This window comes from Microcaecilia unicolor, chromosome 4 (genome assembly GCF_901765095.1).
Source record: "Microcaecilia unicolor chromosome 4, aMicUni1.1, whole genome shotgun sequence".
NCBI lineage: Eukaryota > Metazoa > Chordata > Amphibia > Gymnophiona > Siphonopidae > Microcaecilia > Microcaecilia unicolor.
In genome coordinates this window covers 353,822,704-353,849,134 of record NC_044034.1, presented here as the reverse complement: position 1 = coordinate 353,849,134, position 26,431 = coordinate 353,822,704, and the positions used below count along the sequence as shown (strand labels likewise).

The following is a 26,431-nucleotide window of genomic DNA, read 5'->3' as shown; positions in this document are numbered from 1 at the left end:
AAAAATATATTGTATTGTTTTGAGATCTCGCCGGGTAGTTGTAACCTGGATTGGCCACTGTTGGAAACAGGATGCTGGGCTTGATGGACCATCGGTCTGACCTACTATGGCAGTACTTCTGTATCTGCCGCTCCATGCAGGTTACCCCTCTCTGTATCTTCTTTGAAGTGTGCTCGAGTTGTACCTGCTGCTCCATGAAGGACTGTGTGGTCTAGCTAATCTCCCTGTGTATTTTTATTCCAGTTCCTGCTTCTTTCATCATCTCCATTACTCACCCTTACCACCAGTGGAGGAGTGGCCTAGTGGTTAGGGTGGTGGACTTTGGTCCTGGGGAACTGAGGAACTGAGTTCGATTCCCACTTCAGGCACAGGCAGCTCCTTGTGACTCTGGGCAAGTCACTTAACCCTCCATTGCCCCATGTAAGCCGCATTGAGCCTGCCATGAGTGGGAAAGCGCAGGGTACAAATGTAACAAAACAAACAAACAAACCATTCATGCATATTTGACTTACCAACACTTTTGATGTCAGACAATGCAGTGCTCTCTCAATAAGAACAAGAAGTTCCATGCTGGGTTCTGATGGACAGTGGTCCACTGAGCCCACCACTCTTGTCTCAGACAGTGGCCAGTTCGGTTTCCATGGGGTGTCCATTAGTTCCCAAATAGGAACGCCCATTCCACGGTGCATTCCCAGTAGTGGGAAGTGGAGAACCACTAGCTCTTGAGCTAAATAGTGATGAATAGACTCATCCAAATCATTTTTACATTCTGTTGAATTAGTAGGCCTTGAGCACAAGTTCCGGTAGTTTCATAGTTGAAGTATTTGTCGACCAAGAAAACTACTTTCTAGAATTTATTGTAGATCAGCCACTAATTGGTATCATGGAATTGGTCCCCTTGTGCTAATACCGTTTGAAAGGATACATAGCTGTTCCCTATTCCACCTCACCTGTCGTTTGATGGACTTCTGTCTCCTCCTTGCCATCTCTTCTCCAAGCTGAAGAGCTGTAACCTATTTAGCTTATCCTCATAAGGGAAAGGTTCTTCCCCTTTATCACTTTGGCAACATTTAATTTATTTTTATTTAGATTTGCTCACACCTTTGCAGTAGTAGCTCAAGGTGAGTTCCGTTCAGGTACCCTAGAGGGTTCACAATCTAAGGGGCCCTTTTACTAAGCCGCGTAAGCGTCTACGCGTGCCCAATGTGTGCCAAAATGGAGTTACCACATGGCTACCACCTGGCTCTTGCGGTAATTTCATTTTTGCCGCGCGTATCGGACACGTGCCAAGTGGCATTTGGCGCACATCGGTCCTTACCGTCCGGTTACTGCATGAGACTTTACCACTAGGTCAATGGCTGGTGAGAAGCTCTCAGACTCAAAATTGACACGTGGCAATTTTCATTTGGCCGCACATCCATTTTCAGCAAAAATTTTAAAATGGCCTTTTTTACAGGTGCGCTGAAAAATGATTCTGTGTGTGCCCAAACTACTGCAGGCCATTTTTCAGTGCACCTTAGTAAACAGACCCCTAAGTTTAATGGAGGATTAATTGACTTTCCCACCATCACAAGGAGCAGCAGTGGGATTTGAACCGGCCACCTCTGGCTATCAAGAATGGTGCTCTAACCACTAGGCTACGCCTCCACTCCACATTTGACATTTTGTTACATTTCTTCTGAATCTCTGTCCCTCAGACCTCATGTTGTGATTCCTTAACCTCTTACTTTTTAGAAAAATACTATTTTCTTGTACTGGAAGGCTCCTTGACATCTGAATTATTATTGTTATTGTTGTTAAAACCATTTATCTCCTGTCTATAGTCACACTCCTAGACGATTCACAATGGGCACTGCATCAATGACTTTATGGTGAGAATACTAAAAAGATATTTTGAAGCAATCCAGGAACATAAAACCTTTGAGGTTAAAATGATGAAATATTTTGACACTCACCAGACAGGACTAAACAAAAATCTGTGTGTGGGGGGGGGGGGGGGGGGGGGGGGGGGGGCCTTTTACTAAGCCATATAGATGCCTACACAACCATTCACATCAATGAAAACCTGATGTAAATTAGGCGCAAATCCCCGTTATTCTATAACAACACTCATAAATTGTGGGAAATCTCCTGATCTGCCCATGGTCGTGTCCCCTGTTATGTGTGTAAATTTTAATTAAATCCAATTAGCACCAATATATTGCTTATTAAGAAGCCAAGTTTCAGCGCTAATTGGCTCGGTATTCAATTAAATTGCATGCGCAAATTTTAGCAGCTTTTATAGAAGAGTAGATACATTTGAGAGCGACATTGGAGTGGAGGAGTGGCCTAGTGGTTAAGGTGGTGGACTTTGGTCCTGAGGAACTGAGTTCAATTCCCACTTCAGGCACAAGCAGCTCCTTGTGACTCTGGGCAAGTCACTTAACCCTCCATTGCCCCATGTAAGCCACATTCAGCCTGCCAAGAGTGGGAAAGCGCGGGGTACAAATAAAATAAAAATGCTAAGTACATTACATTATAAATGTTCTTATATGCCACAAACACCCTGAAAGTTCTATCGGGGTTACAAATTAAAGAGAAGCAGGCAGCCCCTGGGAGCCAAAAATATAGGTTACTACTACCTATCATTTCTATAGTGCTACTAGATGTATGCAATGCTGTACATTGAACATGTAAGAGACAGTCCCTGCTCGACAGAACTTGCAATCTAATCAGGACAAATAAGGGATAAGGACAAAGAGTAGCAAGATTCCGAAATCCCAAAGAATAGCAAAATTCTGTGCAGAATCCCAAAGAGTAGCAAGATTCTGGAATCCCAAAGACTACTACTAATATTTTTCATTTTTATAGCGCTACTAGACGTACACAGCGCTGTATACTTGAACATGAAGAGACAGTCCCTGCTCGACAGAGCTTACAATCTAATCAGGACAGACAAACAGGACAAATAAGTGATAAGGACAAAGAGTATCAAGATTCCGGAATCCCAAAAAGTAGCAAGATTCCGGAATTCCAAAGAGTACTACTAATATTTATCATTTCTATAGCGCTACTAGACGTACACAGGGCTGTAAACTTGAACATGAAGAGACAGTCCCTGCTTGACAGAGCTTACAATCAAATCAGGACAGATAAACAGGACAAATAAGTGATAAGGACAAAGAGTATCAAGATTCCGGAATCCCAAAGAGTAGCAAGATTCCGGAATCTTTGGAGCAAGATTCTGGAATCCCAAAGAGTACTACTGCTACTAGTTATCATTTCTAAAGCGCTACTAGACATAAGTAGTGCTATACACTGAACATGTAAGAGACAGTCCCTGCTCAACAGAGCTTACATTCTAATCAAAACAGACAAACAGGACAAATAAGGGGTAAGGGAATTACTTAAGGTGGGAATGATAAGACAGACATGGGTACTGTACAAGTGAATAGGAGTTAAAAGCAGCCTCACAAAGGTGGGCTGTTAGCAGTGGTGTGCTGGAGCCGGCTCGCACTGGCTCGCAAGAGCCGGTTGTTAAATTTTCTTCCGGCTTGCGAGCCGGTTGTTGAAAATAGCGAGCCGGCTCTGGCTCTCCTCCCTCCCTCCGGATCCGCCTCACCGCCCGCTTGTTTTTTGAATTCTTCGGGGCAGGCAGTCTTGCCTGCCCGCTTCCAGCGCTGACTGTCCTCCTCCCTTGCCGATTTGCGCTTTAAAAATGGCAGCCGAGACTTCCAGAGGCAGCCTCGCGAGACTTCGGCTGAAATCTCGGCGGCCATTTTGAAGCGCGAATCGGCAAGGGAGGACAATCAGCGCTGGAAGCGGGCAGGCAAGACTGCCTGCCCCGAAGAATTCAAAAAACAAGCGGGCGGTGAGGGACCGGATCAGGAGGGAAGGAGGGAGGAGAATAATTCACGAAACAACTCAGGAGGGGGTGGCAGGGGGGAAAAGGGAGTCGCTGCTGGGCATGGGTGGATGGAGGGGGTCGCTGGGTATGGGTGCATGCAGGGCAGGGAAGAGGAGGGTACACTGCTGGACATGGGAGCATGCAGGGCAGGGGAAAGGAGGGTCACTGCTGGACATGGGTGCATGCAGGGGAGTGGAGGGTACACTGCTGGACATGGGTGCATGCAGGGAAGAGGAGGGTACACTGCTGGACATGGGTGCATGCAGGGGAGAGGAGGGTAACTGCTGGACATCTGGGTGCATGCAGGGGAGAGGAGGGTACACTGCTGGACATGGGAGCATGCAGGGAAGAGGAGGGTACACTGCTGGACATGGGTGCATGCAGGGGAGAGGAGGGTAACTGCTGGACATCTGGGTGCATGCAGGGGAGAGGAGGGTAACTGCTGGACATCTGGGTGCATGCAGGGCAGGGCTGAGGAGGGTCGCTGGGTATGGGTGCATGCAGGGCAGGGGAGAGGAGGGTCACTGCTGGATATGGGTGCATGCAGGGCAGGGGAGAGAAGGGGAGAGAGAAGAAATGCTGGACATGGATGGAGGGCAGAGAAGAGTGAGGAAGGAGATGAGATGAGGGAAAAGGAAGAGAGGAGAAAAACTGCACATGGATGAAGAAAATAGGCAGAAGCTGAGGACCAGAAATGAAGAAGAAAGGAGGAAAGAAATAAATGGAAAGGAAGCCCTGGAAACGGAGTGAAGAGGACAGATAGCAGCAGAATCGGATACTGGGCCAGCATGATCAGAAAAACAAAGTCACCAGACAACAAAAGTAGAAAAGATCATTTTATTTTCATTATAGTGTTTGGAATATGTTCACTTTGAGAATCAGGTGCTCAACATTAAAAGTTTATATTTATTTACTTATTTATGGCATTTTATCCCACATTAAACATGAATTAGATTGGAACCTGGGATCATTTAATTTTTTTTCCTGGAGAGAGTAATGCATTGGCCCCCCCCCCCCCCCCCCCCCCGGCTATAGCCAGCTCTGCAATTTTGGGGCGGGCGCAGAGGTGGACGGGGGGGGGGGCGCAGTGGTGGACGGGGGAGGGGGCCGCTGAGGTGAACCGGGGAGAGAGCCTGTTGTTAAAAATTTACCAGCACACCACTGGCTGTTAGCCTAGATTTAAAGATGGCCAGAGCTGAAGCTTGACATACTGACTCAGGAGGTCTATTCCAGGCATAAGTTGCAGCAAGATAAAAGGAACGGAGTCTGGCTTTGCCAGTGGAAGAGAAGCGTACAGATAAGAGAGATTTACCCAATGAACGGAGAGTTCCCTTGGAGGAATGTAGGGAAAGATGAGAGTGGAGAGGTACTGAGGAGCTGCAGAGTGAATGCACTTGTAAGTCAGTAAGAGGAGTTTGAACTATATGCAGAAACGGATAGGGAGCCAATGAAGTGACAAGGAGAGGGCTAATATAAGCAGCATAGTGACACTGGCGGAATATACATTGTGCAGCAGAATTTTGAACAGATTACAAAACAGGTTACAGAAGGATGCAACGAAACCAATAAAACTGACATATTTCTTGGAGAGAAAAGTTTTCAATGCTTTCCGAAAAAGGAAATAATCCCGTATCTTTCTAATTTGAATGGGAAGTGCATTCCAAACGGCAGGGGCTTGATAAGCAGAACCTGAGGAAAAAAATTAGTTTAAATCTCAGCTGGCTGAAATGTCTTTCTTTACAGCCTCCATTTTTCACTGTTTGCATGTCTCTGTTTGCTTTCAGACATTTCAGCATTCTTCCCTGCAGCAGAAGAGCAAGAAAAGAAACAAAGGTAACAATAATTTTATTCCAGCCCCCAAGAATTTTAATGAGCACCCCGTAGTAGGTATGTTCTGAATATTCCAGTGGCAGCCTCTGCAGATTGTCGGAAAGTAAAGATGACTGTTCACTTTTGCTTCTTTTTCCGTAAGTTTGTTCATTTGCTTTTTCATGCGGCTGTATGCGGCAGGGGCGTATCTGAGATTCGGCAGTAGGGGGAGGCAGGGGCTAGAGTGGGGGGGGGCACATTATAACCCCCCCTACCGCCGCCCCCCCCCCACGCCGTCATCGTCGTCGTCAACCCTCCCCCGCCTACCGCCAACCCTTTCCCCGCCTACCGCCGTCACCTACCCCGAGGTCCGCTCCTGCCGTTTTTTTAAACTATTACTTCAGCTGAAGCCCGGCCGAGATCTTCTTTAACTTCATCTTCATCCTCGTGCTGTTAAAGCTGCATGATGCATCCTTCCAGTTGGACAGAGTTTGATGTCGCAGCACGTTGACGTCTGAACAACGTGCTGCGACGTCAAACTCCGTCCAACTGGAAGGATGCATCATGCAGCTTTAACAGCACGAGGATGAAGATGAAGTTAAAGAAGACCTCGGCTGGGCTGGCGGGGGTTGGGGTCCCCCGCCAGCTGAAGTAATAGTTTAAAAAACCAGCAGGAGCGGACCTCGGGGTAGGTGACGGCGGTAGGCGGGGAAAGGGTTGGCGGTAGGCGGGGGAGGGTTAACGGCGGTAGGGGGGTCCAGGTCGAAATCCGCGGGGGCCCAGGCCCCTGTGGCCCCACGCAGCTACGCCCCCGGTATGCGGTATCTTCCATCTCGAGTAGAGAGGTGTGGCAGCCGGGTTAGTCCACTTTTAAAGGTAATCAACAGAAATCAAACAAAATAAAACATGGAATGCTTTGATGTTTCACCTATATATACTGTCATCGACCAACATTTGCATATTTCCGATCTGACGAAGAAGGGCAACCTTCGAAAGCTAATCAAGAAATGTATTAAGTTATGTCCAATAAAAAATGGTGACATCTTATTTTCTTTTCCATGTTTTATTTTGTTTGATTTCTATAGATTCTACATGGAATGTTGCTATTCCACTAGCAACATTCCATGTAGAAATCGGCCCTTGCAGATCACCAATGTGGCTGCGCAGGCTTCTGCTTCTGTGAGTCTGACGTCCTACACGTACTCACAGAAACAGAAGCCTGCGCAGCCTTCTACATGGAATGTTGCTAGTGGAATAGCAACATTCCATGTAGAATCTCCAATAGTAGCAACATTCCATGTAGAATCTCCAATGGTATCTATTTTACTGTCATAGTAATGCTTGAATGTTTTCACTTATATACACTGTCAGCTAGCACATTTGCTTATTTCCGATCTGAGGAAGAAGGGCAACCTTCGAAAGCTAATCAAGAAATATATTAAGTTATGTCCAATAAAAAAGGTATCATCTTATTTTCTTTTCCATGTTTTATTTTGTTTGATTTCTATAGATTCTACATGGAATGTTGCTATTCCACTAGCAACATTCCATGTAGAAGTCGGCCCTTGCGGATCACCAATGTGGCCGCGCAGGCTTCTGCTTCGTATGTGCAGGACGTCAGACTCACAGAAACAGAAGCCTGCGCAGCCTTCTACATGGAATGTTGCTAGTGGCATAGCAACATTCCATGTAGAATCTCCAATAGTAGCAACATTCCATGTAGAATCTCCAATAGTAGCAACATTCCATCTAGAATCTCCAATGGTATCTATTTTACTGTCATAGTAATGCTTGAATGTTTTCACTTATATACACTATCTGCTACCACATTTGCTTATTTCCGATCTAACGAAGAAGGGCAACCTTCGAAAGCTAATCAAGAAATGTATTAAGTTATGTCCAATAAAAAAGGTATCATCTTATTTTCTTTTCCATGTTTTATTTCTACTGATTACCTTTAAAAGTGGACTAACACGGCTACCACACCTCTCTACTCATTGTAGTTGTAAAAACCACAGAAAGGCAGTATATCAAGTCTCATTCCCTTTCCCTTTCTCCTAGCAACTGGCCCCATGAATGTCTGGTAGGGGGAGGAATTTATGATTGCGACTTGGCTCCTACCTCCTGCTATCAGCCGCTTTAAGCAGGTGGTGCAGCAACTGCTTGGCCTGTACGCATGTGCCTCCTTGTTATCCAGCTAAAGGCAGATCATTGGGAGCAGTGCAACCTACTGCTATGTGGGAGACCCAGGTTTTTGCCCTTCTGCTCACTAAACTGGACAGGGGAGATATAACAATCACTCACAAGAAGTCTGCTTTATAGAGATCTTGGATCAGTCCAAGAAGCCTCTAGCTGTAAGCATAGCCGCCAAGAGGGGCGGGCAGGGGGGACAAAATTCCCCAGGCCCAGCACCGCAGTCCCACCTGCCCTCTGTCGTCGACCGTTTGCTACCGGGCCGGGCCCTCTGCATTGAAATCACAGCGCCTCTCACCTCCATGTGAAAGCGCTGAGGGCAGCAGCAGATCGCCTCCCTTCAGGCCTTCTTCCCTCCCTGCGTCCCGCCCTCGTCTGACGTAACTTCCGCGAGGGAAGGAGGGCCGAAGGGAGATGATCTGCTGCCTGCAGCACTTTCACACAGAGGTGAGAGGCGCTGTGAATTCAATGCAGGGGGCCCGTCCCGGTGGTGGACGGAGGGGTGCGGGTGGAGGGGGGAGCGGTGGCAGCGACCTCGGGGGGGGGGGGGGGGCAGCATGGGCGGGTTGCCCCAGGCCCGGCCCAGTTTCTCGGCGGCCCTGGCTATAGAACGACATAGCAGAGATAAGCATTGAAAAGTACTGGGAGGAGAATAAGGAATCCCTCTGTTGGATGTGCAAATGAATGCTCCAGTAAGACGCTCTCTGGGCCTTGTCTTATAAGGCCTCAGAATAGTTCGATCATGTTCCCTCAGTCCCCCACCCCTTTGCATCTGGCAGACAGTTAACTTTGTGTACACTAGGTAAGAACCCTTGGAACAGTGAGGACCTAAAACAAATGTAAAATTTAAGTTTTCCCAGGGCTGCGCAGATTCCGTATCTAAAACAGGACTAGAACGTATGAGCCTGAGTTCCCATTCAGGGCTTCTAGCACCTGAGCGTTACAAGCAGTGGCGTAGCCACAGGGTGGAGGAGGCGGGGGTCTCGTTCTTGGGGCTCAGGCCCCCTTCAAACTTGCGGCACCAGACGTATGGCTGGCAGGCATGCTCAAGCCCTGCCAGAGAACGAGATTCGCCGCTGGAACCCCTGTCCGTGCTGCCTGAGCAGCAAGAGGTTGGTGGGGTGCTTCAGCCAGCGATGCTGGCACTTCTGCACATGCTCAGTTCCTGCATTAAACTGAGCATGTGCGGAAGTGTTAGCATCAGAGGCTAAAGCTCCCACCGGCTTCCTCGCTGCTCAGGCAGCACAGGCGGGGGCTTCAGTGGCAGATTTCTTCAGTTGGTGGAGCTTGAGCATCCCCGCCAGCAAAGATATGATGTGGCAGCGGCTGGGGGAGGGGGGGAGAGAGAAAATGCTTGGCATCCCCATTCCATCGCCAGGCCCCCTCCACAATTTAACTCTGGCTACTCCCTTGATTACAAGGGAGTTTCTCTGCAGCAAACAAAAGCCCCCTATCTCGGGGACAGTCACAAATAGGGAAAGATGGTTAAAATGGCAATATCATGAACTTAAAACATACTTTGCCATCTTTAACTTAATAGAGTGGAATGGATCGGGTGGATGTGAAGCGACTGTTCACGCTATCCAAAAATACTAGGACTAGAGGGCATGAGTTGAAGCTACAGTGTGGTAAATTTAAAACGAATCAGAGAAAATTTTTCTTCACCCAACGTGTAATTAGACTCTGGAATTCGTTGCCGGAGAACGTGGTACGGGCGGTTAGCTTGACGGAGTTTAAAAAGGGGTTAGATAGATTCCTAAAGGACAAGTCCATAGACCGCTATTAAATGGACTTGGAAAAATTCCGCATTTTTAGGTATAACTTGTCTGGAATGTTTTTACGTTTGGGGAGCGTGCCAGGTGCCCTTGACCTGGATTGGCCACTGTCGGTGACAGGATGCTGGGCTAGATGGACCTTTGGTCTTTCCCAGTATGGCACTACTTATGTACTTATGAATCATTGAGCTTGATATTTAAAGTGAGTTAACCAACCAGATGAGACTCCAGCTTTACCCAACTAGTGCCGCTGAATATCCCCCCTGACCATCACAGCACTATCTAGATAATGCTGGAGTGGTCTGGGGGCAAAGTCAGGGCAGAGCTGGGCAGTTCATTGGGTAGTGGCAATATTCTGCCTGCTACCCAATTAGGTAACTGCGCAACAGGGAAAATACCTATACTTACCCCTTCCAAAGCCTCCACGGAAGAGATCCCCCCACCCCAAGCATCCTCCCCTCCTGAAAACTCTCCATTAGGTTCCCCCACCCCCCCAGGCCTATTTTAAGGCATCCCTAGTAGTGATCTAGGGTAGGGCAGACAGAAGCAATCATGCCAGGTCCAGGTTCAAAATGGAAACCATGACCTCTAGTGGTAGTCTTGCAGTACTAATGCTAGGTCAGCCTTCCATATAAGGGCAAATGCTCCAGTGGGTGGTTCAGGAGGGGGGTTATTCTTCCTAGGAGTCATTGGGAGGGCAGATGATCTTTTAGGGGGTGGTGGAGGTCATCGGTAGAGGGGTCTCCAGGAGGGGAAAGCCCCTGTATTACAGTTTGCATAAACAAATCCTGCTGTTTTCAGGTCCTGTTCCGGGCAAGAGCAAAAGGCGCATTTCCTGCAAAGACCTTGGTCGAGGAGACTGCGAAGGCTGGCTCTGGAAAAAGAAAGATGCCAAGAGTTACTTTTCCCAGAAGTGGAAGAAATATTGGTTCGTTCTGAAGGATACCTCCTTGTACTGGTATATTAATGAAGAGGTAAGAAGGGAAGCTATTTTGTGATAGCCTAAAATTTCAAAGGGTGGAGGACCTTAGTCCAAGACACTGAAAATTATTTGGATGCACAGTTGATAGGGAATTTCACAAAATACTAACATGACTGCAGTGCCGGCGTTAGTGGTGGGCAACTAGGGCAGCTGCCCAGGGCCCCATGTCACAGGGGGTCATTGTGCATTGTCTAATGTTGGTCCTATGTGACTGTGGTATCTCAGTAGCTTGGGGCTCAGTAGATGGGAACAACCAAGCAGAATGGGTGGGCCTGTTGGTCCTTATCTACTATCATCTCATGATTTGGGCTTCCTCCCCCCCCCCCCCCCCCCAACCTCCCCTAGGAGGCTGTGTCATGCATTTACAGCTCTTTCTGTGGAGCAATGCTTCCTTGTAGTGCTTTCTTCTCATACCAAGACCTATATCGGCCGGGACTAGCAGAAGTGTATCTGGCCAAATCTGATGCCCACTCGCTTCTGCCCATCGCAGCTCCAACTTTAAAATGGCTGCCGTGACCTCTAGCTGCAATCTTGCAGTACTTTGATAGTTCAGTGAGGCTGCCATTAGAGGTTGGGGCAGCCATTTTGAAGTGGGAGCTGCAAAGGGCATGAGCGATTCGGCATCTCTCCAGCCTTTTCTATGCTAGACCACCAGGCATTAGAAAGGTTGGTCCAGGGGGCCTAAATGGTGTGTGGGGTGGGGGGAATCACTGTTGAGAGGCATGATTCTCTTTCGAGGGAGAGGGATAGTTGGGAGATCAGAGGCAAGTGGATGTCCGAATTCTCTTTCAGGGGGGGGGGGGGGAGCAGGAGGGAGGTGGCATTGGAGGCAGGGGGATGCCCCAATGCTCTTGTGGAAAAAAGAGGAGGGATGGCCATGCTCTTCCGGGAGATGAGTGAGATGGCTAAGCACAGGACTAGAGACCACCACCCAGATGTTATCCGGGCATTGGACGATATTCAGTCTTGGTGCCCAGATAATTAACCAGGCAAAGATAAGACTGCTTTTTGTGTGGTTCTGTCTGCCAGTTAGCAAGGCCTCCCTGGCCAAGGACTGTCACTGACATGCCTAGACAAACATAAGATGAAATGGGGCATAAAATATTGGGGGGGGGGGGGGGGGACCCTACATAGTTGCAAATGAAAATTGAAGACTCCAGATCCCAGCCTAGGTCTTGATTCATCTGGAAGCCCCAAAGACTAGGAGGAAACATTAAAGTCAAACAAAAAAAAACCCCCCACCCACTTGTGGAGTCTTTATACAGGAAACCTAATGTTACACTTCGTCATCATTTTGCAGTCCATTGGGCACCTCCTATGCATCACTTACCTAACAAAAATATTACTTCCATAGGAAGAAAAAGCAGAGGGATTTATCAGTCTACCCGAGTTTAAGATTGATAGAGCCAGTGAATGCCGGAAGAAATAGTAAGTCAACTTTTTCAAATTCTAGGCCCGATATTCAGACTGCAGGAGGTGGCCTGGCTGCCACCCGCAGTCACTGATGAGATCGGATATTAAATGCCAGGCCATATCCAGTGACCGGCATTGAATATCTGGATGTTTTTGGGCCGGTTTAAATTTAACCAGTCAAGCCCAATATTCAGCGCTGGCCAGTTAAATTTATACCGACTATTCCAGCTATTTCTAAACTTAGCTGGCGATGCGCTTATTGGCAGATAGCCATTATATCGCTTATATAACCAGCTATCCACTAAATGCTAACTAGCAATATTCAGCAGGAGATAGATAGCTGTCTCTCACTCGATATTGCTAGATAGCCACTTAAGTGCCATTTAACCGTCCAGGAGCTGTTCCTGGCTGGTTAAATGGTTTTAACCATCAGGCGGTCTATATATATATATATATGTATGTGTATGTGTGTGCTTGCGTGTGTGTTTATACATGGTTTGGATTCATTTGCATCTGCAATACTAATGCAATGATAGGCTTCATTTGTCACATTTAGGTAGAACAGAAAAATCTTTTTGGATAACCATGCCTGACTGATTGAGAGGGCATGGGAGGAGCTTACTGGATCCTTAGTTGCTAAAGATGAAGAGATAGGAGGAAGTGTGACCTAGCAGCACATTTTTTTAAATTTAATTTTACATTATTCATCAAGCATTTCAACTTGAACAGAAAAGGTACTTCATCAAGAAAAAAACAAATACATCCATATAAATTCAAAATTATAGTTTACCAAATTTAAGTACTCTCAAGTCCTCTGTTTTATGATCCAAGAGTTACACAAGTGGAATATTTAAAGAAATATAGTAAGAATTATTAAACCTGTCTAAACAAAGAGTTCCTAATTCAATCATAGCTCTATTTATGTTAATATTATCCTCAAGATCTTCTGGCAACAAGAAATTCTGTAAGATGTAAAGATTCATAAAAAACATACTTCACTGACTGGTAACAGATTACACACTTGCAAGGATAGCGTAGGTAAAAGGTAGCGCCCAACTGAAGGACACCTGGTTTTCGAAGCAAAAATTGTCTACGTCTTCATAGCAGCACATTTTTAAGCGCTCATAGTAAATGTATGTAGTGATAAATACCCGAGTACCAGGGAAACGTGGACACACATTAACTGAAACCCTAGTGAAAAATAAGTGAATGATGGCTGTCAATCTGCAAACTGCTTTGAAGCCTCTCCTCCCCCTTCTCCACCCCCTCCCTTGGGTCCAGCAAGCACCTCTCTCCTTTCCCTCCAGCCCCAGCTCTAACCCTACAGTATATCAAATTTGTGGAAATAAATAAATTAGTGAACCAAAAAGCAGTGAGCTAATAACTTGAACTAATCGTAAGCCCCAAATTTAAATCATCAGTCCTTGTGACTCTATATTAGATACCGTATTTCTCAATAACAACTCCCATGCTAAAAGCAATGTTCTGTGTGCACAATTTTTTATTTATTTACTTATTTCACATGATTGATATATACCGCATGGGGCTTAGCCAAGGCTTCAATGAGGTTTACAAACAAATTAAAAACTGGGGCGTAGAAGAAAAAGGAGAAGGAATGGAGGGGGGGGGGGGACCGTACAGTGAGAAGGAGGGGAGGAGAGGAGAATGGAGAGGGAGGAAATCAGAAAAATTGGGCAAAAGCAGAGGGTTATGAGTGAGGATCAAATGCAGTTGTGAAAAGGTGAGTTTTTAGTGCCAGTTTGAAAGATGCAATGGTGGGTTGATCCCGAATCTGTCATGGACCTAAATAGCTAAAAGCAGAATCTCGAGTACTGGTGAGACGGATAGAAGAGGGCAGTGGTAAGGAAAGGAGATTATTTATCAGCCGATCTAAGACAACATAAAGGAGAGTAGGGAATAAGATGCCCGTTCAGATAGAGAGGGGCAGAAGGGGGACCTAGATTTATATACCAACAGTAGACTCTTGAATTTTATTCAGGAGGAAATAGGAAGCCAGTGTTCAGAAATCAGAAGAGGAGTCACATGATCAAAACGTTGTGCGTTGTGAAGTAATTTGCTGTTGATTGGATGAGTTGTAAGCGTTTTATACTCTGTAAAAGGTAAGCCTGCAAGAAGGGAGTTACAATAGTCCAAAACGAGAAATAACCAGTACATGAATAAATGGATGCAAAAACGTGGCAGGAAGGAGGTAGAGCAAAATAGGAAGCACGAAGAATCGAATCTGTGTGAGGTTTGAAGGATAGTGCCGAGTCGAATGTGACACCCAGAATCTTGACTAAGTCCTTGAAAGCTAAGGTTGTGCCTTCTAAGAGAGGGACAGGGACTGGTGAATGGTGGGCGGGAGAGAAAAGAATCGATTCACACTTATCAGCGTTAGAATTAAATATAACTCTACTTAGGGCCCCTTTTACTAAGCGGCGGTATGCCCAACGCGGGCTTACTGCTGACTAAACAGGAAGTACCACCAGGCTACCACAGCAGCCTGGTGGTACTTCCCACCCCTAGTGCAGTGTCATATCCAGCGCTACAAAAATATATTCATTTTTGTAGTGCCGGAGTGTACCCGGCGGTAATTGGTCAGTCGCGCGCTTCCCAGTTACCGCCAGGCTAGTTAGTGCAGGAGCCCTTACCGCCACCTCAGTGAGTGGTGGTAAGGGCTCCCCCCCCCCCCCCCCCCCCCGAAATGGACGCTGTAAGGTCTCCACCACCGGGAGACTCTTGGAAAAATCTCCTGCACCGGGAGACTCTTGAGTCCCTCGGCCCTTTAGCTGAGCCGTGTGCTGTAATCCACTGCTAAAGAGCACATGGCAATCCACAAGGTCAGATCATTATACTTTATTGTAATCCCTTTGTGTCAACTGCTTCTCCAAAGGTAGTTCCCACCACAGCATTTCTCAAGAAGCACAGCAGTCCAACAGCATAGTATTCAAAACAAAATAAAGAAAACCCCCCAAAAAGGTTCCAAAATCTCAGCAGTTCATATAAAGCACTTATGCAAAGCAATTCTTCAAACAATGTAGCTCAAAAAGGGCTCAAACTCCCAGCAGTTCATGTATAGCAGGTATGCAAAGTAATTCTCCAAACACAGTAGCTCCAGAAAGGTTTCAATCCCTCCCCAGCAGTTCATGTCAGCAGTTAGGCAAAACAATTCCCCAAACACAGCAGTTCAGAAAGGGTTCAAACTCCCAGTAGTTCATGTATAGTAGTTATGCAAAGTAATTCTCCAAACACGGTAGATCAAAAAGGGTTCAGACTCCCAGCAGTTCATGTATAGTAGTTATGCCCAAAACCACCACTCCTCCTCTCTCCCTTTCAAAAGAAATCCACCTAGGGAGAGTGGCAAGGGTCCCTCCCCAACCAGGCCAGCATTATACCCTGACCACCACCCGCATGACCCTTCCGTGGTAAACCTGTTCTCTCAGCTCCCCTCGTGGGATAGCCGCCTTTTCCCTTTTTCTACCCAGGGCCGCCGAGAGCCAGAGCCAGGCCCGGGACAAGGCCGCCCCTGGGCCCCCCCCACCCACCCCACCCGAGGTCATCGTCGCCGCCGGGCCCCCCCTCCACCCGCTACCGGGCCCTGAACTAACCTTAAACGCCTCCTTCCTTTCCTTTCACCACCTTCGCGGCAAGCAGCAGCAGGACAGACCTCTCCTTCCTTCCGTGCTCCGCCCTTGCGGACGTTACGTCAAGCGAGGGCGGGACATGGAAGTAAGGAGTGGCCTGCCCTGCTGCTGCTTGCCGCGAAGGTGGTGAAAGGAAAGGAAGGAGGCGTTTAAGGTTAGTTAGTTCAGGAGCGACGGCGGGCGGGCCTGACTGCGGTGGCACTGGAGGCCCGGGGACTTTTGTCCCCCCTGTCCCCCCCTCTCGGCGGCTCTGCTTCTACCAGGCTCTCCTCCCGAGCAGCCCTCTCCTGTTCCACCTCCTTTCCTTCCAGTTTAGTCAGAGCAGCAATCTCCATTGGCTCCTCTTGCTCTAGTTCCTCCCCCTTTTCTTCCCCTTTCCAGTCCACAGGTTCCTCCCCACACCCATTGCTCAGCTTCTCTCCATTCGCTTGATTGGGCAGGTTCAGAACTCCTTCCCTCATCCTGGCTCTCTGGGACAGGTTTTTCCAACTCCCTTCTCCTGACCTCCTCTGGGGGCTGTTGGGGATTGAAGTCCCTGTTTCTAACATGGGACCTACTCAGGGGCTGCTGGGAATTGTAGTCTTTTCCTTTTCTCCAATCCCCCAGGGGAAAAAGTCTCCTTCCTTTCTCTACCCAGTCTCCCTCCCTCTCGATCCTCCTCATTCCTCCATGTGCCTTCATTCTCCCTCTCACCCTCAAATTCCTCACGCCGCACGGCCATTTCCTGCAGGAGAGACTTCCCTTTTACCCGCTGCCATAAAAGGGGCCCTTAGAATCCAATGACTTCTGATACATCATCCACATGGTGAAACATTTAACTCTAACAACACTGTCAGTGGGGTTAACACCTCTACCGCCAGTCCTCAAGGTGCCATTCCCATGTAGCTCACACTATTCGCAAGACTCCATCCCAGCTCGATCAAGTTAAGTGTACGTTTTCCCATGTCATTTCATGATGTTTTTAAGCCAAAAGGACAATACCCACTATCGCCCCCTGAAACAAAAATTGAAAACAAAACAGAGCTCCTACAAATGACATGGGGAAACCGTTCGCATTGAAAATTGTCCCCAGCACCCTTCCCCTGTTTTGAAGCTGTTTATGAACCGTGTGGCTGAGGCACCTTTTCTTTCTCCTTCTTTTCACAGTGCTTTTAAGGCTTGCCATCCCAAGATCAAAAGCTTTTATTTTGCAGCGGACAATCTGGATGACATGAACAGGTAAGAACCACTCAGAGGATCTCTCTGTGGTTTTGTCTTCGATACTGCACTGTAGCTTTGGGGTTCGTGTATGAAGAGGAGGTACTTGACCACAATTTGAAATTAGAGTGGAAATTTACAGACCCAAGGGGTAGATTATACATCATAATAACCTGACAATGTCCAGTTGGCATTTGCGCTTTAGAACCCTGTAGGCATTGGTCAAAATCAATTTCAGCTCTGAAATGCAAGGCCTTGTTTACTAAGCTGCATTATAGGTGCATCTTTAACGCACGTTAACCATGTACACGTGTTAACTGTGTACGTGCCTACAATATCCCTATAGGCACCTACACGGTTAGCGCGCGCTAATTGTAGGCGTGTTAAAAATGCTCATGCTCCTTAGTCAACAGGGCCTGTAGCGTCTGCACTGCTTTCCGCATTCTGTCAGTAGAGTCGCAGCCAGTGTAAGAAGGAAGCCTTAAAGAGACCCCACGGCAATCAATCCAGGTAGAAAAAGAAGGCAAGATGGGGGAGGAACAAGAGGAGATGGAGTTCGGCGTCTTAGACCTCGGGGAAAAAAAAAGAGAATTCTTAGCGTAGAAACTGGATTGGGGACCGGGGATTCAGATCAGCAGGAAAATTGTTCAGAAAATAATTAGTTCACTGGAGAATTTCTTCAGTGTCGCTTTCGGCACCTAACCATTATACATCTATTCAGGAAATCTAGACTGCCCCAATTTGATTGACTGCACTTTAGATTGTAAGCTCCTTCGAGCAGGGACTGTGCTCTGTGTTAAATTGTACAGCGCTGCGTAACCCTAGTAGCGCTTTAGAAATGTTAAGTAGTAGTAGTAGTAGTAGTACTTGTTCTACACCACTCAGGATTTTGTAGACCTCAATCATATCTCCCCTCATCCATGTCTTTTCCAAGCTGAAGAGCCCTAACCTCTTTAGCCTTTCCTCATACGAGAGGAGAATTCCATCCCCTTTATCATTTTGGTCGCTCTTCTTTGGACCTTTTCTAATTCCGCTATATCTTTTTTGAGATATGGCGACCAGAACTGAGTGCAGTACTCAAAGTGGGGTCACACCACGTGGAGTGCTACAGAGGTATTCCGGTATTCTTGGTCTTCTTTACCATCCCTTTCCTAACTGTTATGTGAATATTCGTACTGCTGGAATTGTCTATTGCTTATGTTTGACTTATTCTTGCTGTACATTACCTTGAGTGAATTCCTTGAAAAATGCGGTAAATAAATCCTCATAAATAAATATCCCTTAATTGCCTCAATATTCAGCTGTATTAGCTGGGGACAGAGCTGGAAGTTATCTGTGTACCGCCAATATTCGGCAATATAGTTATTTATTATTTTTTACATTTGTACCCCGCGCTTTCCCACTCATGGCAGGCTCAATGCGGCTTACATGGGGCAATGGAGGGTTAAGTGACTTGCCCAGAGTCACAAGGAGCTGCCTGTGCCTGAAGTGGGAATCGACCTCAGTTCCTCAGGACCAAAGTCCACCACCCTAACCACTAGGCCCACTCCTCCACTATTGCTAATATTTGAGATTCCACATGGAATGTTGCTATTCCACTAGCAACATTCCATGTAGAAGTCGGCCCTTGCAGATCACCAATGTGGCCGCGCAGGCTTCTGCTTCTGTGAGTCTGACGTCCTGCACGTACGTGCAGGACGTCAGACTCACAGAAAACAGAAGCCTGCACAGCCTTCTACATGGAATGTTGCTAGTGGAATAGCAACATTCCATGTAGAATCTCCAATAGTAGCAACATTCCATGTAGAATCTCCAATAGTATCTATTTTATTTTTGTTACACTTGTACCCTGCGCTTTCCCACTCATGGCAGGCTCAATGCAGCTACGTAGGGCAGTGGAGGGTTAAGTGACTTGCCCAGAGTCACAAGGAGCTGCCTGTGCCTGAAGTGGGAATCAAACTCAGTTTCTCAGGACCAGAGTCCACTACCCTAACCACTAGGCCACTCCCCCTCCACGGTTGCTACTAGAAGGCAGGCTTCTGCTTCTTCTGTGAGACTGACATCCTGCACGTGCAGGACGTCAGACTCACAGAAACAGAAGCCTGCGCAGCCTTCTACATGGAATGTTGCTAGTGGAATAGCAACATTCCATGTAGAATCTCCAATAGTAGCAACATTCCATGTAGAATGTCCAATAGTAGCAACATTCCATGTAGAATCTCCAATAGTATCTATTTTATTTTTGTTACATTTGTACCCCGCGCTTTCCCACTCATGGCAGGCTCAATGCAGCTTACGTGGGGCAGTGGAGGGTTAAGTGACTTGCCCAGAGTCACAAGGAGCTGCCTGTGCCTGAAGTGGGAATCAACCTCAGTTCCTCAGGACCAAAGTCCACCACCCTAACCACTAGGCCACTCCTCCACTATTGCTAATATTTGAGATTCCACATGGAATGTTGCTATTCCACTAGCAACATTCCATGTAGAAGTCGGCCCTTGCAGATCACCAATGTGGCCGCGCAGGCTTCTGCTTCTGTGAGTCTGACGTCCTGCACGTACGTGCAGGACGTCAGACTCACAGAAACAGAAGCCTGCACAGCCTTCTACATGGAATGTTGCTAGTGGAATAGCAACATTCCATGTAGAATCTCCAATAGTAGCAACATTCCATGTAGAATCTCCAATAGTATCTATTTTATTTTTGTTACACTTGTACCCTGCGCTTTCCCACTCATGGCAGGCTCAATGCAGCTTACGTGGGGCAGTGGAGGGTTAAGTGACTTGCCCAGAGTCACAAGGAGCTGCCTGTGCCTGAAGTGGGAATCAAACTCAGTTCCTCAGGACCAGAGGTCCACTACCCTAACCACTAGGCCACTCCCCCTCCACGGTGCTACTAGAAGGCAGGCTTCTGCTTCTTCTGTGAGACTGACATCCTGCACGTGCAGGACGTCAGACTCACAGAAACAGAAGCCTGCGCAGCCTTCTACATGGAATGTTGCTAGTGGAATAGCAACATTCCATGTAGAATGTCCAATAGTAGCAACATTCCATGTAGAATCTCCAATAGTATCTATTTTATTTTTGTTACATTTGTACCCCGCGCTTTCCCACTCATGGCAGGCTCAATGCGGCTTACATGGGGCAATGGAGGGTTAAGTGACTTGCCCAGAGTCACAAGGAGCTGCCTGTGCCTGAAGTGGGAATCAAACTCAGTTCCCCAGGACCAAAGTCCACCACCCTAACCACTAGGCCGCTCCTCCACTCATTTAGGAACTGGGCAACATTCTGGGGAAGGGGGAGCCTATTCCGATAGGATGGGCTCCACCTTAACCAGGGTGAGCCCAGGCTGCTGGCATTGGCATTTAAAAAGGAGATAGAGCAGCTTTTAAACTAGAAACGGGGGGGGGGGGGGGGGGGGGGAGGAAGGCTGACAGTCGCTCAAAAGCACATGGTTCGGGATAAGGTATCTTTCAAAGATATCACCAAAACAGGGAAGATAGGGCATCCTGATAGTGAGGTTGCAAAAGAGACCATAGATCAGGTGTCCTTAAATAAAAATAAAAAAACAAGCAAAAGATTGCAAATTAATACTGTCAAGTACTGAGCATGATGTAAACAGAAACAACAAACAGTTTGAAATGTCTATATGCGAATGCCAGGAGCCTAAGATGGGAGAGTTAGAATATATTGCACTAAGTGAAAAATAAGATATAATAGGCATCTCTGAGACCTGGTGGAAGGAGGAAGACCAGTGGGACACTGTCATACCGGGGTACAAATAATATCGTAGTGATAAGGTGGATCGAAATGGTGGCATGGTAGCATTGTATATTAACAAGAGCCTTGAATCAAATAGATTGAAAATTCTGCAGGAAACAAAACACTTCTTGGAATCCCTATGGATTGAAATTCCACGTGTAAAGGGGAAAAGGATAGTGATAGAAGCGGACTACCGTCCGCCTGGCCAGGATGAACAGACGGATGTAGAAATGTTTAAAGAAATTAGACGCAAACAAACTGGGCAACACAATAATAATGGGTGATTTCAATTGTGTTAATTTGTTCAGATAGTTATCTTCAGTATTCAGATAATTTCTGACCGTTATCTTATACCTTCATGCTCAGCTTCTGTATCCAGGTACGGCTTGACGCTGAATTTCCACATATAACTTTAGGCCACGGTCAGTGTTTTTAAGCAACACAACCATGGAATTAAAATATTGGGGGGGGGGGGGGGGAGGGGAGGAGTGATTTGCTGACGTACAGAGGAGAAGAGCAAACAGTTTCTATAATTATTTTTAACTACCGTTTGATAAATTGTACACCTCCGGCTTCTAAATCTACGAGTGCCTCTTGTCTGTTCCCAGCCGCGTGTTATGGGGTTCTTTTCTCTGTCACCTGTAATAACATTTGTGTCCTTCAGGCTGTTATGTTCCTGGGTGATTATTAAACCGTATTTTTCCCCCAAAAGCGTCTTCTAATCCTGCTGTTCCTGACGTATGTCACCACACATGAAGAAAGTAGCCTGTGGGGAAAATGTGTGGGTTTTCATCGTGACTGAACCGAAGTGAGCGAGGTGAACTAATGCTTTCTTCCTGCAGCAGCAGCAGAATACGAAGGCAGTGTTACATCTAGCTGCCAAGAGCATGCACCCAAATTACACCGAATCTCAACGGGGAACATGTGTGCATGTTTCCCCTTTGGAAATTGAATGCACACAGGAAATTGCTAGTTGGTGTGCATACATTTCCAGTGTATTTTGGACGTCTCCCCATCATCCCCAGTTCTGCCCAACAAGGGGGCTTCAAACCGATGACATCCTCGCCATGGATGCAGGGGCGTAGCCAGACAACAGATTTTGGGTGGGGGTGGGCACCAAGTGTTCTCCACACCACCACCACCAAAAAAAATATCTTAAGCTGGCAGGAAAACGCTCTTTCCACCTTGGCAGTCCTGCAGAAGGCATGTGCTGAAAACTGAGCATGCGCAGGTTCCGGTATCGTTGAGAGTAGCGTGTTTTGTCACCATTAGGCGGAAGTCTTCAGCTGACGGAGCTTTGGATCCCACCAGCTACCGCTAATGTCTGCTACTGTTGGCTGGGCCTGAGCCTAAGTGGGTGGGCCCTGGCCCACCCATGCCCACCTGTGGCTACACCACTGCGTTGATTTGCCCAGTGCTAGTCTCCTCAGCCACAGGGCTGGTTCTGCTGACTCTTATTACCCACTACATTATGCTGTGGCTTTGCTGTCATTATCCAAGGATTAGGCAAATGAGAATAAGGGCAAACCTGGTTCAAATTCCACTTCAGCTCCTTGTTATCTTGGATAAGTCACTTAAGCCTGCGTTGCCTCAGCTATAAACTTAGGACCCGATAATCTAAAGTAAATGGAGGTGCTAGAGGCCACTAGCGCCCACATTTACCCAGCGCAGATGATCAGAGGAGGTCTGGAGCGAGCGCACAGGGAATACCGCAGAGCTCATTTAAATTATATTAAATGTAGGTCTTCGGTATTTCACCTGTATGATCAGAGCACTGCATTTTGATCATACGGGCCGAATAGTGCCTTAAACCCTATGCTAGTTCGGATCTGACATTAGAGAAGACTCTTCCTCCTCCCCCCTCCCCCCACCCCCCATCCATGCCAGGCAGCCCAGACTGCCCACTGTCAGTCCAGGCCTAGTGCCCCCCAAGCCCCCACACACCCCCGGACAGTGACATGGGGCTGAAGGTTCGGTGGACCTCTAGGACCCCTAACCCCCAACACAAAAAGTAACACCCTGGCGGTCCTGTGGGGCTACATACCCCCACTCCCCACTTGCCCTGGTGGTCTAGCGGCCCCCTTACCCCCCCCCCCCATCCCTTATAGTAGTGGAGGAGGGAGTAGCACTTCCTATTCCTCCCAGCGCCGCCTCCAAAACGGCAGCACCCTGCCATGCCCAGTGCATCATGGGATGTGATGGGTGGGGCTTCCCTACCATATAGGGAGAAACTCCTTTTTTTTTTTGTAATTTATATATTTTATTGAAAACACAATATCACAACTGCGTTATATCATAACGTAACACTCCATTTCTCATAATAATATAACAATGCTTCTCTATATTTATACATTTTCTCCCTCCCCTCCCTCCTCCCTCTCCCTCCCTCACCTCCCCCTCCCCCCCCCCTTCTTTTAATCCTCAGGATATTATATCAACTTCTTCTTATTCCGTATCTTTCAAGAGTACTTGTAATTGTGTCCATTCTTTTGCTTCAAAATTGTATCTCCCTATTCTTTTGTCTGTTAATTTATCCAACTCTATGAGCTCCCTAATTTAACTTTCCAATCAGTCTTGTGGGCCCCAATTTACTTTTCCAATGGCGTGCTATATCCGTTTTCCGCTGCTGCTAGCCCTATCCGTTTAACTCTTTGTTGCCATTTTTGCCCTCTGTGGTTTCCCCACCCTAGTAAGCACCATTTAGGTTCATGAGGGAAAGGGAATCTCCAAGACCATTGATAATTCGTTCACAATGTCCTTCCAATACTCTTGTATCTGGCTACATTCCCACCATATATGGTAGAATGTACCTTTCTCTTTCCCACACCTCCAGCATTCCGCAGAGGCTCCTGGGTATATTTTTATTAATTTTTTCTGGTGTATAGTACCATCTACTTAGTATCTTGTATGCATTTTCTTTGATCAGCACACAAACTGATGTTTTCTTAACTTCGGTACACACCCTCCTCCATTCGGTCTCACTTAATGTCTGTCCCATGTCTTTTTCCCATGCTTCCATAAAGCATGTTTTCTAAAAATTTGGCCCGAAGGTGCCCATATACCTTGGAGATTCCCCTGCCTGACACATCAATTTCTCCCATAGATTTTTCGAATTTTCATGATCTACCTGGTGGGTTTTATCCATTTTTCTGTTATAATAAAGTGTTGGAACTTGCATGTATGCGTATTTATCTGTCTCTTGTTAATTCATATTTCTCTTGGAGTTCTTCAAATGCCCTTATGCGACCTCCGTCCATTAAGTCACGAAATCTGATCAGACCCTTCTGAAACCATGTGGAGAAGACCCTTGATTCTTTCCCCGCTGGGAATCCCTCCTCCTGTGTGATCCACGCATATGAGGATCTCTGTTGTGTCCCCCTTAATTTCTTTTTTAAGGTACCCCAAAGTGTTAGTAGATGTGTTATAAACGGGTTTAGAGTCAGTTCCCATAACTTTGTTCAGGAAGGGAGGCCACAGAAGCCCCTCCAAATATCCTCTCCTGACAAACACTGTTCTAATGTGGTTATATGTGACAAGTATACCTTACACCATTCTGCTATTTGTGTGATTTGTCCTGCCCAGTAGTACCATTGCATGTTGGCAGTTCTTCCTCCTTCCTGTACCTTCCCCAATTATCCTCTTGGGTAACCTGGCCGTCTTCCTCCCCCAGGTCAAATTTCCCTAATTCTGATTGCAATCTTGTCAACTCTCTGGTCGGTACTGGGATGGGTAATGTCTGAAACAAAAATAGAAGTCTTGGCAGGATATTCATTTTTATTACTGCTATTCGTCCCCACCACGACAGCATCCTGACCCCCATCTATTCAAATCCCTCCTCACTGAACTAAGCAGGGGTTCATAATTCCAAGCATATAGATTCTGTAAATCTTTGGGAATTTTTATTCCTAGATACCGGAAACCCAGTTCCGTTATTTTAAAATTGCACCTTTCCTTCAGATAATTACACTCTGCCTCTGTTATTGTAATTCCCATTATTTCAGATTTGTCGTAATTTACTTTAAATCCTGCTTGTCTCCCATATACTTCAAGTTCCTTAACTATGACAGGTAGAGTGTGCATCGGTTGGCCCACGTAAAATAGAATGTCATCAGCGAATAACGCTATTTTATGTTCCTTTCCACCTAGTTTTATTCCACCTCACCTCCTTCATGGTTCGAATTCTCTGGCCAGGGTTCAATAGACACGCGAACAATAGGGGCGATAGCGGGCATCCCTTGACGTGTACCCTCTGGATATGGAACAATTCAGAGTACCCCCATAATCTTTAATCTGCAGTCGGGTGATGCATATAGCTCCTTTTATCCATTCTATAAATGGTATTCCCCATTCCCATTACCCCTTCATTACCTCCCATAGATATTCCCACTCCACTCTATCGAACGCTCTTCCTCGGCGTATATTGCTAACAGCGTCAGCGAGTCTCTCTTCTTTGCGCCCCCCAAATAATATTCAATGTCCCGTCTGATGTTATCAGCAACCTTTCTATTTAATATAAAACCAGATTGATCTGGGTGTATAAGTTGTGGCATTATACGGGCTAGGCGGTCGGCCATGACCTTGTCAAGTATCTTAAACATCTATATTTAATAATGATATAGGTCTATATGATCCACAACATGTTGGGTCCCTTCCTGGTTTAGGTAATACTGTTATACCCGCTATTTCATGCTATTAGGTAGCCCATTTCTCTCCAAAGTTTGCATTTCCAACTCTCACCAATATTGGGGCTAATTCCCTTCCAAATACTTTATAAAATTTCCCCGTGTATCCATCCAACCCGGGGCCTTGCTCCTTTAGCCCCTTGGATTACCTCTAGTAATTCCTGCAACTTTATGGACTTCTCTAGCTCTAATTTCTGAGCCTCCGTTACCTTGTGAGTCTAGGATCTCTTAATTGACTTGTATGCTTCTTTGGGGACTTTTTCCCCCTGGCGCGTATAGTTTAGGTAATATTGCACAAAGGCTGTCCTAATATCTTTATCTTGATATACCAATCTATCCCCCTTTGTTTTTAGTTTAGTTATTAAGCTCCTTGTCTGTTTTTGTCTTAAACTGTGCGTGCCAACATGGTCCCGCTTGTTACTAAATTCAAAAAATTTTTGTTTCATCAGAGTTCTATGGAATTCCATCGTACTCATCTGTATTTCCGGAGTTCCCCCTCTACATTGTATTAGTTCTCTGAGCGTTTTTGCATCTCCCTGTAGTTGGTGTTGTGTTTCTAATTGTGTTAATTATAGTCTAATTGTCAATTCTGGTTGCTGCTCTTTTTTTTTTTTTTTGTAGGTGCCTTTTTGCTATCAGATGTCCTCTAATCACAACTTTAGTGCCATCCCACAAGGTGCCTTACGATACATCTCCCCCTGTCATTATTTTGGAGGTATTATATTATCTTCATTCGTATATCTTGACAATCTTTCTCCGCAGCTATCAGGGATTCGTTTAGTCTCCACATCGTTTCCTTTCTCTCTATCTCAATTGTCCCCACCGTACCCATACTGGTGCGTTGGTCAGATGTCTGTATATTTTCTATGGTCTGAGTCTTTCATGTCCCCCCATATTGATCTGCTCCCCCAATCGCATCTATCCTTGAGTATGATTTTTGGGCATGAGAATAAAAAGAATATGTTTTTTGACCTGGGTGTTGTATCCTCCATATATCTACCAGATCTAAATCCTTCATTAATTTAAGAAATTTCCCCCTATGTGTTCTCGGTCCTCCTCCTTTCCCCTGTGAATGGTCCAGTCTAGAGGCAG

At 46.5% G+C, this 26,431-nt stretch overlaps 1 protein-coding gene across 1 annotated transcript in view; it reads left to right on the top strand.

Moving 5' to 3' along the window:
• Nucleotides 1-26,431, top strand: part of CNKSR2 (connector enhancer of kinase suppressor of Ras 2) — a 659,600-nt gene that overhangs the window by 462,504 nt on the left and 170,665 nt on the right. The window contains exons 13-16 of the mRNA XM_030202257.1: nt 5,671-5,719; nt 10,465-10,637; nt 12,000-12,073; nt 16,849-16,920. Of these exons, the coding sequence (XP_030058117.1) occupies nt 5,671-5,719; nt 10,465-10,637; nt 12,000-12,073; nt 16,849-16,920 (368 nt within the window). The remainder of the gene's footprint in view (nt 1-5,670; nt 5,720-10,464; nt 10,638-11,999; nt 12,074-16,848; nt 16,921-26,431) is intronic.